This window comes from Equus caballus, chromosome 3 (assembly GCF_041296265.1).
Source record: "Equus caballus isolate H_3958 breed thoroughbred chromosome 3, TB-T2T, whole genome shotgun sequence".
In the NCBI taxonomy this organism is placed as follows: Eukaryota; Metazoa; Chordata; class Mammalia; order Perissodactyla; family Equidae; genus Equus; species Equus caballus.
In genome coordinates, this window is record NC_091686.1 from 111839121 (window position 1) to 111855972 (window position 16852).

The window sequence follows — 16852 nt, forward strand, 5'->3', positions numbered from 1 at the left end:
TATTTTCGCTTTGCTGATTTTGTTTTGTAATTAATGGCTTTGGCTTTGTAATTAATCATAGCCATGAGTATGACTAGCCAGCCCTAGTGGTCTAGTGGTTAAGATTCTGTGCTCTCATCACTGCCGCCCAGGTTCATTTCCAGTCAGGGAACCACACTACCCATCTGGTGGTTGTCACACTGTGGTGGCTGCCTGTTGCTGTGATGCTGAAAGGATGGAGCAAAAAGACCAGGCAGTGTTCAGCTTTGCTGTACACAGGGTCCCTAGGAGTCAGAATCGACTCCACGGTACTAACAACAATGTGTATGATTATATGCTAAGTCCTGTGAGTTCTCCTAGGGTAATAGTAGCTGCTGTAACAAATCAATGCCAAGACAGAGGCTCAATATGATAGTTTATTTCTTATTGGTGTAAAGATCAATGCCAGTGCTGGTGGGCCAGTGGCCTTGTACTTGGTCATTGAGGACCCAGGCACTTTCTGTCTTGCACTCCATCTTCATCTAAGGCCTCTGAGTCCTGTCCTTTAAGTTTGCAGATGGAAAAAGAGACTGGAAAAGATGTGCCCCATTCTTGACCTCTTAATCTTAACCCCAGCATTGGTCCCAAGATGGCACAGATCACCACCTCTAGTCACATTCCATTGGCAATCACTAGTCATATGGTCCCACCTAGATGCAAGGGGGCTAGGATATGTGGTCTCTGCTTGGTGGCTGTTCCCCTGCAGCAACTCTGTGGAAAGAAAGCATGGATCCTTGATGACCTGCACCAGCACTGCAATACTTACTATGAACCTGTTGTGTGCTCAACTTCATACCAAGTGCTATGAGACAACACAAAGAAGTTGTTCTTGCCCACACGGAGGTTGACATGTAAAAGGGCACTGGTCAAGGACGAGGAGGCAAGGCTCAGTTTTTCTGGGAAGTGTTCTTTCCTATTAGACCCTTCTTCTGTGTTTCCATAGTAATTGGTGCTTATCCCTCTCATAGCACTTATCCCAGTGCATTGAAACGTTCCGTATTCTTGTCTGACCCTCCCACTGAATTACAGTGTTTTTGAGGTCACAACTTCAATTACCTTCACAACTTCTGTTGACCGGCATGTATCCCTAGCGCCCAGCACAGAGCCCAGCACATCTGAGATAGGTAGTAAATGCATAAATGAGTAAGTGCTTGAATGGGACGGTGAGATGCAGTGCAGTACCACACTGCGAGCATGTGCTTCGAGTTAGTCAAATCTTCTTATCTCTTGTAACCTTACAAAAGTTACTTAACTTCTCTGAATCTCAATTTTCCATTCTTAGAATGGAGAGAAAAATACCAACTTTGCAGGGTTGTCATAAGATTGTCTGAAATTATGCATGTGTATACAGCATCCAGCCCTGTGCTAGGTACACAGTAAACTCTTAAAACATGGTACTTACTATTAACATAATTACTGCCAATGGGATACCAGTTTCAACATTCACTTACCCCAGATACCCTCTTTAATAGAAGCCACTAGAAGCCATAGAAACCACCTTAAGTGGCCAAATCTTGTGCACAGAGGATGAGAGGGAAGAGTTGTGGAGAGAGCAGCTTCATTTCATTGTGGAGTCTTCCCGGAAGGGTGAAGGGACTTCCGTCCCTTGTCCTTGACATCAGAGAGTGTTGGATTCATGCTTCTCAAGGTGGTGCTTCTTTTTCCAAGGCTTTACAAGATGTCAAGCTCATCTCACACCTTTACAACTACGTCCTTCAAGACAGAGCCCTGATTCCTTCAATTGTTCATCCACTTAAGAAATATTTTTAGAGTGTCCACCTTGAGCCAGGCAATGGGGATGAATAGTGATGAACCAAAAAGACCAACCTCCTCTCCCATGGAGCTTACATTCTAATGAGGGAGACAGACAACAAACCAATAGCTATGTCACATGTAGACAATGAAAAATAAGTTGTTACGCTGCTTTCTGGGTATATGGTTACTCTTTCTCCAAGTCTTGTGGTCTCCAGGTAAACCACTGTTAAATCTATTATATGTGTCACCTCTAGTGGTGCCATTTGGCCTTCTTCAACAATTGTTTCATAATTACGTGCACACACACACAGAGTTACCCAAAACTTCTTCCCATATAATGTTTCTAATTGGTCTACTCTATTTCATAATTATCTAAGCCCCTGGTTTTTGACTTTTTTAAAGCAATGGAAACCTTTTGGATTTTTCCAAACTAGATGGTAAGGTAGCCCCAGTGTAAAAACTGTTCTTCTCTGGTTGAAGAGGGGTCCCTACCTGCTTAGCCTCCACTAGGTTCCCTGCAATGGCCCTTAGTTTCACCAAGGAGCTCAGGACTACAAGGAATAGTCTGAAAACCATGGGTGAAGTCTTTTTAAGTAGGAGGAAACTGACGATGAAATTATAGTGTAGTTCAGTAGACAAGACTTGTGAACAAGGAAAAGCTAGCAACCTACCAAGGTTAAAGGTAAATAAGTGTGAAACTGTGTGGTGGAAGCTTTTAAGAAGAAAGTTTCTTATCTTAAAGACCCAAGGGAGCCGATGGAGTGCTTGGCACTGGCTCCCGGTCATTTTCACCAGGCCAGCTTCTCTTAAACCATTCTCAGTGAGTTCAACATCCATGTGGGGGCTCACCCAGTCCCTTGATTTCTTAATCTCTTGATCCCCACTCTCCAGTGATCTTGTCCTCCACTCCACCTCAGCCACACACTCCCTTTGCCACATCCTTGACCTGTCATCACCAAAAACAGCCTCTGCCCCATTCTTCCAGCTTGTCAGCTCTTGAAAATACCTCAACAACCTTCTTTCTCTCCTTTTGTCACGCTCAACAAGTAACACCTTAGCCTGAGATAACCCATCCATTCTTCCTCTCCTTCCCTGAACTCACTCAGCTGAACAAGGCTGAAGAAAATCTCAGAACGAAGCAGACAACTGTAACTTCATAAACACAGCCTTCAATACTGCCTTGCAACTTAGGCAGTTCACTTTCCCCTTCCCCAAAACTAGTTCACACCTTCCCTTGCTGCAAACCTCCCATGCTTCCTTTTTGTGCTCCAGTTCAGCGCACTGTCAGTTAATGAGCTTACCTCTGACCTCACCTCTGACCTCACTGAGAATGGAGAAGCCACCTTCTCACCTCTCACTGAGAATGGAGAAGCCACCTTCTCACCTCTGCAAAGTGAGAGCTCCCTCCTCTTGTCAAAAGTTCCACACACCTGTTCCTTCCCATGGAGGACATGTCTTCCCTGTTCTCAAAACCAATCTCTGTGTGCTACCCTTCTCAGGGACTTTTGACTTTTTATTATCTCTTCTCATTCTTGGGACTTCCCCTTCTGGATCCTCCATGGAGTCATTCCCATCATCATACGCACATGCTCTGGAATCTCTTGTCAATCAATCAAACACAGCAACAACAAAGCTATCCTGATTCCATATCCCCTTCATCTCTAGCTCAAGCTTCCTCCTTTGAGCTCCAGACATTTCTCTATTTGCCTTGGCGCCATTTCCACAAGACTATCTACAGGCATATCAAATTTAATCTGTCCAGAATGGAATTCTTGATTTTCTTCCCCACACCTGTTCTACCTACAATCTTTTCCATTCTGTAAACATCTATCTGTCGTTCAAGCTGGAAACCTGGGAGTCGTTCCTGATTCCTGGGCTCCCCTGTGCTCCTGCCTTCCCCCATTCACCTTCCTTCACCACACAGCAACAAAGCGTCCCTGTCTGCTTCCTGAAGCTACGGACAATCAGTCAGTCTTCCACCATGGAGTCTGACTTAGCTGTGGATTCTTCACGGATGCTGTTTATCAAGTTGAGGAAGTTTCCTTCTATTTCTGGTTGTTGAGTGTTTTTATCATGAAGAGGTGTTGGATTTTGTCAAATGCATGTCTTGTGTCTATTGAGACAATCGTGTGGCTTTTTTCGTTTGTTCCATTCTATTGTCCTTTATTCTATTCATGTGGGCTATTACATTAACTGATTTTCAGATGGTAAATCAACTTTGCACTCCCACTTGGTCATGATGTATAATCCTTTTATTATATTGCTGAGTTCTATTTTCTAGTGTTTCGTTGGTTTTTGTTTGTTTTTTGCATCCCGAAGTGTTCTTATGAACAAATGAGAGCTTTAAATCCTTCACTGGATTCCTGTGGCACTCCAGAGGGCCCCTCTGGAACTCTGCCCAGAGACCCTCCATGGCCCTTTATGCTTATCACCTCCTTGCTTTCCTGCTGCCACTTCCCTGTCCAACTTCCCTGCTCCCTTACTGGTTTCTCCTAGGGACAATTCCTAATAAATCACTTCTCACAAATCCTTTTCTCAGATGTTGCCTGTCAGGATTAGCCTAAGACCCCCCCATGGAGGAGAAGCATCTCTGGTCACGTCACCCCTCACACACACCCACACTCCTCGCACTAAATGGACTCCGTGGCTTTTCCTGCAGGTGATTTATACCCTGAACACTCGCCAGGATGAGGCTGAGGCCAGCATGGAGGCGCTGCGGGAAGCTCACCAGGAGGAGCTCCAGAATGCAGTGGCAGAGACCAAGGCCAGGCTCCTGCAGGAACAGGGCCGCGCAGATGAGGAGGCCCTGCTCCAGCGCATTCGGACCCTGGAGAGCGCCCTGGAGCTGCAGAAGAGGCTGACGCAGGAGGCGCTGGCCCAATCGGCCACATGCAGGCTGGAGACCAAGGAGAGGGAGCTGAGGGTAGAGGCAGAGCACGCCGAGAGGGTCCTCACCCTCTCCAAGGAGATGCTGGAGCTCAAGGCTGACTATGAGAAGAGGCTCCGGCACCTGACAAGCCACGAGTTGCCCCAGTGGGGCCGGCTTTCCCAGGACAGCCCTGACCCAAAGGCAGAGCCGGGCCGCGGCCCCGAGATGCGGGAGGTCCTGCAGGAGGTAGAGAGGCTGCGAGTGGAGAACCAGCAGCTGAGCAAGGACTATGCCCAGAAGGCCGAGGAGCTGCAGGCCACCTACGAGCGGGAAAATGAGGCCATCCGGCAGGCCATGCAGCAGTCAGTGAGTGAGGCTCTGGGGCAGTGGCAGGAGAAGGAGACCGACCTCCGCAAGAACTTCCAGGTCCAGGAGTCCGCCCTGCAGGCCCAGGTCAGGAAGCTGGAGGGGGACCTGGAGCACAGAGGCCGCAAGATAAGTGACCTGAAGAAGTATGCTCAGAAGCTGAAGGAAAGGATTCAGGTAAAGCAAGATCTCTTGCTGCATTTCAAATGGGATCGTAAGCTTGGCCCCTAATTTTGAAAACCTACTAAGTGTCAGGCACTGTACGAAGCACTTGACTTCCAACGAAGTGAGTGTTACTATCACCATTGAGTTCAACTCCATTCATTCAGCAAATATTTATTGAACACCTACTGTGTGCCAGTCTAGGGCTATGGGCAGGAGACATAAGGTGAGCTAGACTTGGTCCCTGACCTCAGAGAGCTTAGAGACTTCCAGCTTACAGATGAGAAGATGAGACTAAAATTGGGAGGCTTAAGGACTGGCCTAGCTGGGCACACAGCTAATAAGTTTTTGAACTCAGGTCAGCCTAATTCTAAAGCCCCTGCTCGTTCCATAACAAGTTGCCTCTCCTAAAATCATTGGGACTTTTTGTTCGTGGAGAGCCAGACCACGACAATGACAAGTCAATGCTACGTAATGACAAGTCAGTTACATGAGCCCCACAGACTCACAGAGCCCCATCTCTGAAAGTAGCAGCAACTAATATTCCTAAGACTTCCTGAGCATTTTTTCTGTCTCAGATACTTTATCTCATTTAATCCTCGCTATAGAAAGGTTAAATAACTTGCCTAAGGTCACAAAGCCAATCAGGATGAGTAAGGATTTGATGATTCTGAGCCACTGAATTCCAGAGACTAAAGGCTTGTGCTATGCACTCACCTACCTTTCAGATCTGATGTCGAGTCTGTGTACGTAGGATGTCTCTACACAGAACTGTAACCAGAGAAATGAGACCCTCTCTGTCTGTTTAGGACCTGGATGTACAGCTCAAGGAGGCTCGACAGGAGAATTTGGAGTTGAAAAGCACTGCGAAAAAACTTGGGGAGAAGCTGGCTGTTGCCAAAGATAGACTGATGCTGCAGGAGTGTCATGTGACGCAGAAAACCGGTGAGGTGCCTTGGAACGATTTCCTTACAGATGGGAGGTTAGCTGCCAGGTTAGCCTGGCACTGCTTGCAGCCTTGAGACTGTTGAGGGAGCAGAGTGGAGGGGCAGGGCTGTTAGATCTGACCCACCTGGTACCCACCTGGTGGGAAAATCTAATCCATGCAGGACACAGGTGAGCCGATGCCTAGAGCTGCCACAGGCCAGGTATCTAAAAGGCAGGATGCAAATATTTCCCCCAAATATTTCCCCACCAGGCCCACCACAGGGCCCAAACTGCTCAGCACTGGCTTTTCCCCACACTTAGACAATGCTTTATACTTTTAACATCATTTCACATAGTGACGTATTGGGTCTTCCCAATAATTTTGTGCAATAGGTGTCAGTATCCCATGTTACAGATGAAGAAATGAGGCTGAGCAAGGGTAAGTGGCTACTGAAGGCCAGACAACTATTTGATGATGGAGCTGATGTTTGTATCTCAGAATATCTGACTCCAAATTGCCTTCCACTAGGCTCCCTCGTCAGAAAGTTCTTGAATACCTACAATGTGATCGGCTTGACCCTAGGAGATATACAAAGCCACAAAACATGAGCTCTGCCTTCAGGGAGCTTACGGGACAGTTACAGTACAGCCCACGGCATGCTTTGGTACCATGGGCATGGCCCAGGCAGGAGGGGAATGAACTGTCCTGGAACAAAGAAATAACTGTGGGCTGGAAAGGTGAAGAGGAGGAGAGGTGTGAGTTGGAACCAGAAGTGTCTGGAGGGCTTAGAGCAGTGGTCTCAAAAGTAGGGCAGAAGTACCTCAGGGAATATAGGAAGAAACTGAGCAATTCTAGTTATATTTATTTTTTTGTCCTATCCTTTAAATTTCTTTAAATTTAAATTCTTTGAATGCACGTATTTTCAGGAATGTGGTCAACTTTTTTTAACCTATGGAAAGCACAGTCAGAAAAATCTGAAGATGACTAGTTTAAGAAGGAAGAACATGGCAACTATTTGAACTCAGGATGCTGCTTGAGCAAAGATGGCGTGAGGGCCATGCTTGAGGGCAAGAAGGTCATGGAGCAGGGATTACATAGGGGAGCGGTGGGCAAAATAGTTGAAGAGCAGAATAGGGACCCAACTGCAGAAGGCCAAGGCCAAGGGTACTCCAAATGAGGTTGAAACTTATGCTTCAGATGACGTGAAGACGGAGCTGGTTTCAGAGAATGAAGTCCTAGGGAAAGCGAATGATTTGGAAGCTCGCAGTCCGCATCCTCAGCAGGACCAGAACTTTCTCAAGGAGCGTCCATGCACAAAAGGAGGCACAGATACACAGGTAGTGTCTGACCCAGCCCTGGGGGTGGAGGAGTCACAGGAGGCTTTCCTGGAAAGAGCTCCAGGTAGAGGCCAGTCCCAAACTAGGAGGAATCTGCTTGGAAGCAGCACGTCCCATGGTTTTGGGGATGGATATGTGGGTGTGAAGTTCCAGCCAACTTCCTATCGTTTGAAACTAAGAGACCGAGAATGTAGCAGATTTCTCCCAACTCATGGTTGGCTCCGGGGAAACAGAAACTTGCTTAGGATTCCCGATATATGTTCTCAGTCAAAACAAACAAAGCATTATTTAGAAATCACTGTAGTATGGGCTGGAATATTTGATCCTAGATAATAGATACTCTATTCCAAAAAGCCCTTTTCTGATGGCGAGTAAAGTGAAGTTTCTTACAAATATCAAATATATAGTCTTATAAGCTTTATTGCGCCTTGTGATACAAGCTGTAAAATCAGTATATAAACATTGGAAAAGCTGTACAAAAGCAAAGTGGCCGATTCCCTTCTCTTCTCCCACCCTGGCAGCCTCACAGGCCCTTTTTCTTTTTATAGACCAAGAAAGAGGCAAGTATTGAGATGGAATACATGAAGCAACAGTATGAAGAAGACCTTCGCAGAATCAAACATCAGACGGAGGAGGAGAAAAACCACCTCAAAGACCAGCTCGTGAAGAGGCTGGAAGACTTGGTAAAGAGGCACACGGTGGAGGTCAGATCAGTTCGCTCGTCGGTGGAGGCCGAAAGGAAGAAGCTGCAGAAGGTGAGATCCCCTCTAGACACTGTCCTGTTTCTTTTTCGTTTCTTCTACCTCCCTCCTTTCCTCTTTTATTTCTTCTTTCCTTCCTCAAACATGTACTGAGCTCCTGCTGTGTACAGATCTAAGCCAGTTCTCTGACCAAAGGGACCTCAGGATCTTTGGGAGGAGACGGGGACACCCCTTAGACTGCAAGACAATAGGGGTTACAGTTGTTGGCATGGGGTGGAATTGTGTCAGATGAGCATTTAACTTAGGGAAATTCAACTCCCCTTAGCAAAAACAGAGAGAAATAACATGAAGCAAACACTAAGGCTTGGCAGACTGCCTGGATTCAAACCCCAACGCCACCACCCTGTAGCTTTGTGACCACAGCAAGTTATTTAACCTGGGCCCCTCCAAGGGAAATTCTGCATGCCGCAGGTTCCTCATTTATAAAACAGATGATGATAATAGCACCTCAGAGAGTGGCTGCGAGGATTAAATGAAGTAATCCATGTGAAAAAACAAAGCCTATCATAGTGCCTGGGGCGTGATAGGCATTAGGGAGATGCAGGTAATTAATGAGCGGCCTGGCAAAGTGAGGGAAGATGCTCAGTCTCTGGGTACTGTTCCAACTTCCCACCAAAGGGGGCGGCTTTCTGCTGAGAGAGAATGCAAAGCCTCATCTCTCATGTTCGCTGGGAAAAGCAAATGACGTATGTGAATGTTTTAGGAAAAGAGTGAAATGTAAATCAATATTATCGTGAACATGGGTGGTGCTTGGTTACTACAAGAAAGCTGCTTTGTAATCCAAGAGCCTGCATTATCAGCTTTGAGTTTTCACTGAAAGATAATCATACATCACTGAGGAATACAGTGTTGTGTGGTGGCTAAGGGTAGTAAGTACTCAATAAATATGTGAACTCATGAAAGGTCAGACTAGTCCTGGGTCCAAGTCCTGACTCTTGCACTAGCTGTATGACCACGAACAGGTCACTTAACCTCTCTGAAACCTGATTTCCCAAAATAGAGATAAATACTTGTTATGTGGATTAAATGTGGTATTATATATAAACCCTTAACTCTGTGCACAGCATGCAGTAAAAGCTCAATAAACAGTGACTATGATTAGTTGCCACGTGTATTGGGTGACATTGTGTGAAATAACATTTAATGCCCATTATACCTTATAAAGCACTTTATTCTTATGAATACATTTAATCCTCCCAACAGTATTACAAAATGGATGTTCACATCCCTGCTTTAGAGATGAGAAAACTAAGGCCCAAAGATGTTATGTATCAACCCACACAGACGGTGAGTGGTGGTGTGAGTGCTAAAACCTGACAGCCTGACTCCGGAGCCCAGGGTTTGTCACCCCGTGCCGGGTCTGCAGCCGTATTGAAAGCATTTTCCTCCCCAGAAGCGGTGACTGGTCACACAAATCCAGTGGGAGGGACAGGTTGCCCTGGTAACCTGTCAGCCAAACCTGGCTGAGTGTAGAAATCCCACTTCAGCTTTAATCAGGGGGCATAAGGCGATTTGAGAAACAAATTATGTAGAAATAAATTGTGTTTTCTCCTGTTTTTTCGCTTTTCTTTCTTTTACTTTTGTGTCCTTTCTATAAAACGAGGATATAAATTAGGTCATGCAGATTAGGGGAAGGTAAAGCCTTGAAGAAGCCTCAAATCTAGGGTTCATGGACTAAAAACAGACACCAGTTCCCCTCTTGGGTTAAGTGCTCTATTTCTTTGAGCCGTAGAGTGCGGGTGTGTTGTGTATCCTGAATGCTCCCTTAACATAAAGGAGACACTGCAGAGATGGGCTGGAGTTGACCCAGAAGGCCTGTCTGCCTTCCTTGGCCACGGGATTAGATGATATTATCATTTAATCTTGACAGACAGAGCAGAGTACACCTTGTATAATTAGCACTTGCCTACGTCGATTCCTAGGGAGAGCGAGGAAGATTTATTGAGCGCCTCTGAGCCGCGCTGACCACTGCTGCCCTCTACAACTCGTTTGTATCACTTAGGATTCTTGGAGGCAAGCACCACGAACTCACCCTGGGCAGTTTAGGCAGAAAAGGAATTTAGTGAAGGGTAATGAGCAGCTTTCTGGAAGACCAGGGAACTGGGCTTGGCAGCTATCCAGCCAGGAATAATGTCCCAAATCCACTGCAAAACCGCTGACGACACTCCTGCTGCCACCTCTGAGCCCAGACCTGCAGTTTACACTGCTGACACCACCGCCACCCGGCCCTGGACATTGCCTGCAGAACTGCACTGTCTGATACAGTAGCCACTAGACACATGTGGTTATTTGCGTTTAAATTAATTATGATTAAATAAAATTTAAAATTCAGTTCCTCAGTGGAACTAGCCACATTTTAAGTGCTCAATAGCCATAGGTGGCTACTGGCTCCATGTTGGATAGCATGGCACTGAGGGATTTCTACACATTAGCTACATTATATTTTAGATATTTCCCTCATCATGGAAAGTTCTGTTGGTCAGTGCTGCTCTAGAATGACTGGCCCTGCTGCTCTGGAAGCTGCAGTTGCCAGATCCTGCGTGACTCTGCCTGTACATATTGGTGGCTTCTGCTTGGAAATCTGGGTAGGGTGTGTCTAACTGGTGGAGCCTCAGTCACACGCGCTATTTGCAAAGGAGTCTGGGAAGGTAAGGCTGGCGTTTTCAGGTTCTGCAGTGGGAGGAGGGCTCTTAGGTATCAGATGGAGAATTTCCCAGACGTCCAGAGAGGGATCAGATGCCAAAAGGGAGGAAAGCTCTCCACTCCATGATTTGATCCTCACTGCAGCCCTGTAGATAGGGGTTGTTTTCCCATTTCACACATGAGGAACCCAGGAAATTAAGTAACTTGAGTGTCACACTGCTCAGAAATGACAGAGTCAGGTGTGAACCAGGCCTGCCTGACTCCAAAGCCACTAACTTTTGCATTCTGTCTCTGTGGCATAACAGAATAGACATTGCCCTGGGCCTTGGAGAGCAGGCTTCAGGTCCTCACCCTGCCACTATCCATATACTGTGTATTTACTGTTTATCGAATGTGTACTCTGTGTTTTGAACAATCCAAAGATACAGGAACGAGCCATGCTTTCAAGGAACTCATAGTCTGATAGGAGAAATAAGATGTGCGCGCAAATAACCGGTGCCAAGTCAGTGTGTAAGAAGCCCTGTACCCAGGGAAGCAGTCCCATCCCAAACCATTCTAGGCCTCTGCTTTCTAATTTAAATAATAATTGTGAATATGAATGATTTCCTCAAAATTTTTCCCCAACTCTTTATTTCTATCAATTCCGAAAGTACTCTTCATTATTTAACAATATGTTGCTTAATATTCTGGACCTTTCCAGGTATCTTTTTGTTATTGATTTGTAATTCAATTCCCTTGTGGTCAAAGAATAGATTCTATAATTTCATTCCTCTTCAATTTATTCATCTTGTTCTATAGCCCAAATATGGTCTATCTGGATGGGTGGTCCGTGTGCACTGGAAAGAATACGGGTCTGCTGCTGTCAGGTGGAGTGTTCCATGGATGATAATTAGGTCAAGTTGGTTGATAGTGTTGTTCGAGTCTTTTATTTCCTTACTAATTTTTTTCTCTACTTGTTCTGTTGATTACTGAGAGAGAAGCTTTGAAATCTCAAATTTAAATTGTCGATTTTTATATTTCTCCTTTTGGTTCTATCAGTTTTCACTTTATAGAAATTCAAAATTATTTATTAGGTGCATACACATTTAGGATTATTATGTCTTCTTGATGATTTGGGCCTTTAATCATTTATGAAATGTTCCTTGTGCTGAAGTCTACTGTGATAAAAATATAGATATGCTATTATTTTTATGGTTAGTGCTGCATGATTTATTTTAATCCATTATTTTAATCCATTCCTTTACTTTTAACCTACCTGTGTCTTTCTATTCAAAGTGCTTTTGTGGTATAGCTGGGTCTTACTCTTTTATTCAGTTTGACAATCTGACTTTTAGGGTCATTTGGACCATTTACATGTAATGTAATTATCATTAAGTTTATCATCTTGCTGTTTTTTTGTCACATCTATTCTTTTCTTTTCACCTCTTTTTCTGTTTATTTTTGATTCATTGAATATTTTATTGGTATTCCCTTTGTTGTCTCTGCTAATGACTTATTAGCTATTTTTCTCTTTTTAAGGGAGCTGGTGCTAGTGTTTGCTCTAGGATTTATAGCGTCTTTAATTTATCACTGTCTGCCATCAAATAATATTATATTACTTCACACATATCTATTACTTCACTGTACAAACCTTACATTTCCATTTCTCCTTTCCTGTCCTTTGTGCAATTGTTGTCATATGTTTTATTTTACATGTTATAAACTCAACAGTGCATTGCTTTTCTATTTCCTTAACCACTCAATTTATCTTTTAGAGAAAATTTTTAAATGAGAAAACAAGTCTTTTGTATTTTCCCATTTGCCATTTTTACACTCTTTATTCTTTTGGTAGATTCCAGCTCCCGTCTGGTATCATTTTCTTTTAGCCTGAAGAAGTTTCTTTAACGTTTCTTGGAGTATCAGTCTGCTCACAACAAAATCTATCAGGTTTTATATGTCTGAAAATATCTTTATTTTGTCTTCATTTTTGAAAGCTATTTTGCTAGATATAGAATTCTAGGTTAATGGTAATTTTTCTTTCAGCACTTTAAAGATACTGTTCAACATTTTTTGGTCTGTATTTTCTTCAGATGAAAAATTAATAGCCACTTTTACCTTTTTTCCTCTGTGCATAATGTGTCTTTTTGTTCTCTGACTGCTTTTACGATTTTCTCTTTATTACTGGCTTCCACAATTTGATTATGATATGCCATAGTGTGATTTTCTTTGTGTTTTTCTGCTTGGGGTTCATTGGACATCTTAGCTATGTGAGTTTACAGTTTTTATCCAGTTTTGAAATTTTAAGGCCATTATCGTTTCCGTCCCTGCCTTCTGATATTGTTCCGTAAGTCATCGAGGCTCTGTTCATTTATTTTCAGTCTCCTTGACTCTTAAGAAATATTCCTTGTCCTGAAGTCTACTTTGATAAAAATATAGACATTCTATTGTTTTTATGGTTAGGATAAAGTTTGAATAGTTTCTATTGTTGTATCTCAAGTTCACTCACCTTTTTTTCTGCATCATCAAATATTTTTTTAAGCCCATTTGGTACATTTTTAAATTTCAGATATCATTTTTTTTAGCTCTAGGAATTCCATTTGATTTTTCTTTACAGTTTCTCTTTTCTCTCCTCCATGTTTTTGTTTTCCTTTAAATTCTTCTTTTTTCTTTTTTTTGAGGAAGATTAGCCCTGAGCTAAGTACTGCCAGTCCTCCTCATTTTTGCTGAGGAAGCCTGGCCCTGAGCTAACATCCGTGCCCATCTTCCTCCACTTTATATGTGGGATGCCTAACACAGCATGGTGTTCCAAGTGGTGCCATGTCTACACCCAGGATCTGAACTGGTGAACCCCAGGCTGCCAAGAAGCAGAACGTGTGAACTTAACCGCTGCACCACCAGGCCAGCCCCATCCTTTAAATTCTTGAGCATATTTATTATTGCTCTTTTAGGATTCTTACCTGTCATTTTGGGGTCTTTTTCTATTGACTGATTTTTCTCCTGGTTATGAGTTTTATTTTCCTGCTTCTTTGCATGCTTAGTAATTTTTGATTAGATGCTGGACATTAAGAATTTTAACTTACTGAAAGTCTGGATTTTGTTATCATCCTTTTATGAGTGCTGAATTTTGTTTTGGCAGGCAGTTAAATTACTGCAAATCAGCTTCATCTTTTCCAGACTTCTTTTTTTATTGTGGTAAAATATAGATAAAATAAATTTACCATTTCCCAGACTTATATTTAAGCTTTGTTAGGATGATTGTAGAGTACCATTTGCTCTCATGCCAGTTAAGCTGAAGTGTGACCCTTCATGGGGTCTTCATTGGTGTTGGTATTATTGCTGATCATTGACTCTGAGTGACATTTTAGGCTTTGTACTGGTTGACTCTTTCTGCTGCACCATAAACTTTACTGAAAATACATTCAAATACAATGTTAGCTTTTTGAAAAAAGTTAACATGTTTACTTTTAAAACACCAGCTGGAATCTCTGCTTGGTAATTTTCTGTGGTTGCTCCTTTGTGGTTCCCATCACAGTGTCTCCTTCGTGTATCTTTTCTTAAATCACTTGTAATTGTGGGCAGTCTAGACCAGGAAGTAGGAAACAGATGTGAGTTCTGCTTTTGCCTCTTATCAGTTGTAGGAATTCCTCAGTGTGAAATGGATGCAATAAAGCCTGTTTCCCTGAACGCTCTGAGATCAGTAAGAACAGACTTTATGAAAGTACCCTGTGAATTCTGTAAATTAATGGCCCACAGAACCCTCTTCTAGGTATGCGATGCAGCAATTTATATATTTGAAAGCATTAGTCTCCTTTTTCCTCATGTTCTTGTCTTTGTAGTTGTTTTTTCTCTTCTGCTGAGTTATGAAAATGTTAATGCTTCCTGTTGAAATCCTCGAGGTAGCTTTGGACTGAGCTGGACCTGGGCATGCTTCCTTCTAACCTGTGTTCTCCAGGTGATTCAGAGCTATTTGTTTTCTGACAGTAAACCACATTATTCTGCACCTAAAATGAAGCTTACTAGTGCCAAAAATTACTGCTGAAATCAGTTATTTCCATCTGTGGGGAAATTTTTTCTCTTTGGGTCCATTTGTCAAGGCAACAGCTGAAGCTGTGATTGATTATATGTAGGCTGTTAGAAGTTAGAAAGTTAGGCTGTGTAAAATTAGAAATAGCCATTGCTTTTTGCTGAGAATCTTTCTCTCAGGGGGTTTTCACTTTTCTATTACAGTGAGCATGCCTTAACAGAGTTAGTGTCCGTACCAGGAAGAATGTTAAACAAAACTCTTGTTCAATGAAAGCTTCAGTGAATGAGAAGTTACTTAATGAAATAAAAAATCAGAAGTTTTGCTGAGGGGATGGCCTTGTTTCTGATGGTTGCTTAAGTCATCTCAATTTGTTTGGAACAAAAGGATAATTTATATATTGTCTTTAGAAAATGAACTCCCCAAAACAGCAAGCCCTGCAAAAGGGGATCATAAATTTACTGAAGAGACTACAGTCATGTGCTGCATGACATTTCGGTCAACAATGGACTGCATATACAATGATAGCCCCATAAGATTTGTACCATATAGCCTAGGTATGTAGTAGGCTATACTGTCAAGTTTTTTGTAAGTACACTCTATGATGTTAGCACAATGACGAAATTGCCTAATGATGCATTTCTCAGAATGCATGCCTGTCACAGAGCGACACGTGACTGTATACTTGTGCTAAGTGTTCATGTCATGTGACTCTTACAATCTAATCACATCCCACTTTTCTTCTAAGTGTCTGACCTCAGGGACAATGCTAAAGTCCACTCAAGGGTGACTGGCCTGGCATAGACTTGACCCCACAGAAAGTGTAAAGATGTCATCAGGTAATCAGTAGCAGCACCTTTTTAGATGCTCAAGTCAGAAACTCAGGAGTCCAACCTGACTTCTCTTTCATCCCTCACACTCAATCAACCATCGAGCCAATTCATTCTACTTCTTCAGTGACCCTGGAACATCTCCACTTCCCTCTATCCTCAGTGGGTACCACGCTCATTCAGTCACCCACCACTTCTTGATGGACTGTGCATTGATCTCCTAACTGATCTTCCTGCCTTTCATCTCCCCACTTCATCTAATCCAGTCTCCATTCCAGGGCCATCTTTGAAAACTCAACATTGGCTTCAAACTCCCCAAAGGCCCCCTATCATCTTTACAGTGTAGTTCAAATTCCTTAACATGGTTTATAAGACCCTAGATGGTTTGACTCCTCTTTGGTTCTCATGCTACATCCCACATCTCTCCCCCATCTAACTCTGCCCTCCAGTCTTTTATTTCATCATTCATTCCACCTTGTTTTCCTTCTTGGCCTTAATACATAGCTTTCCCTTGATGGGAAACACTCTCCCCTCAACCACTGCCAAACTCACATATCTAGTTCTGTCTAGTTTTTACTGATCTTATTAGTCTTGGTTTATATATCAGTCTTCCCACAAGCTTTCCTTGCTTGGCCTACTGATGCCATTGTCTGGGACATGGCACTCCCTATAACTACCTTAGCATAGCTCCTACTGTGCTTCATAGTAATTACCTAATCACTGCATGTTTTCCACACTGGCATGCCTTGTTCACTACTGCATCCCTGGGTGTATTGGAGCCAACTTGTACCGACTCCTGAAGGGCAGTTGTCACATCTCTTCCCAGCTCCATATTCGGTGACATCATTGTAATAGCTTGAAATCAACCACATCAGGAGTACTTACACCATGGAAATCAACAAATGCTACAAACTGATTATTTCTATTTCTTTATTTATTTTTGGAAAGCCAATTGTTAAACATTTACCAGCACACACTGACTATATCCCTAGCCCCTTACATACTTGGCATATAGTAGATATTCAGTTAATATTGGTTGGTTGAATGGATGAATGATAGGTTTCCTTTTGACCCCAGATCAGCCCCTGTCACATAAGCCTTTGCCCCCCACATTTCCATATGTTAGTTCTAGTGCACCTCACTCCTTGGAAACAGAACAGGGTTTCAGTGCCTGAAGACTAGA

At 43.3% G+C, this 16852-nt stretch overlaps 1 protein-coding gene across 2 annotated transcripts in view; it reads left to right on the forward strand.

Moving 5' to 3' along the window:
• FAM184B (family with sequence similarity 184 member B) overlaps nt 1–16852 on the forward strand; it is a 136432-nt gene that overhangs the window by 67170 nt on the left and 52410 nt on the right. For both annotated transcript variants that reach the window (XM_070262571.1, XM_023638309.2), the window contains 4 exons: nt 4433–5185; nt 5980–6115; nt 7296–7435; nt 7984–8190. In XM_070262571.1, the coding sequence (XP_070118672.1) occupies nt 4433–5185; nt 5980–6115; nt 7296–7435; nt 7984–8190 (1236 nt within the window). The remainder of the gene's footprint in view (nt 1–4432; nt 5186–5979; nt 6116–7295; nt 7436–7983; nt 8191–16852) is intronic.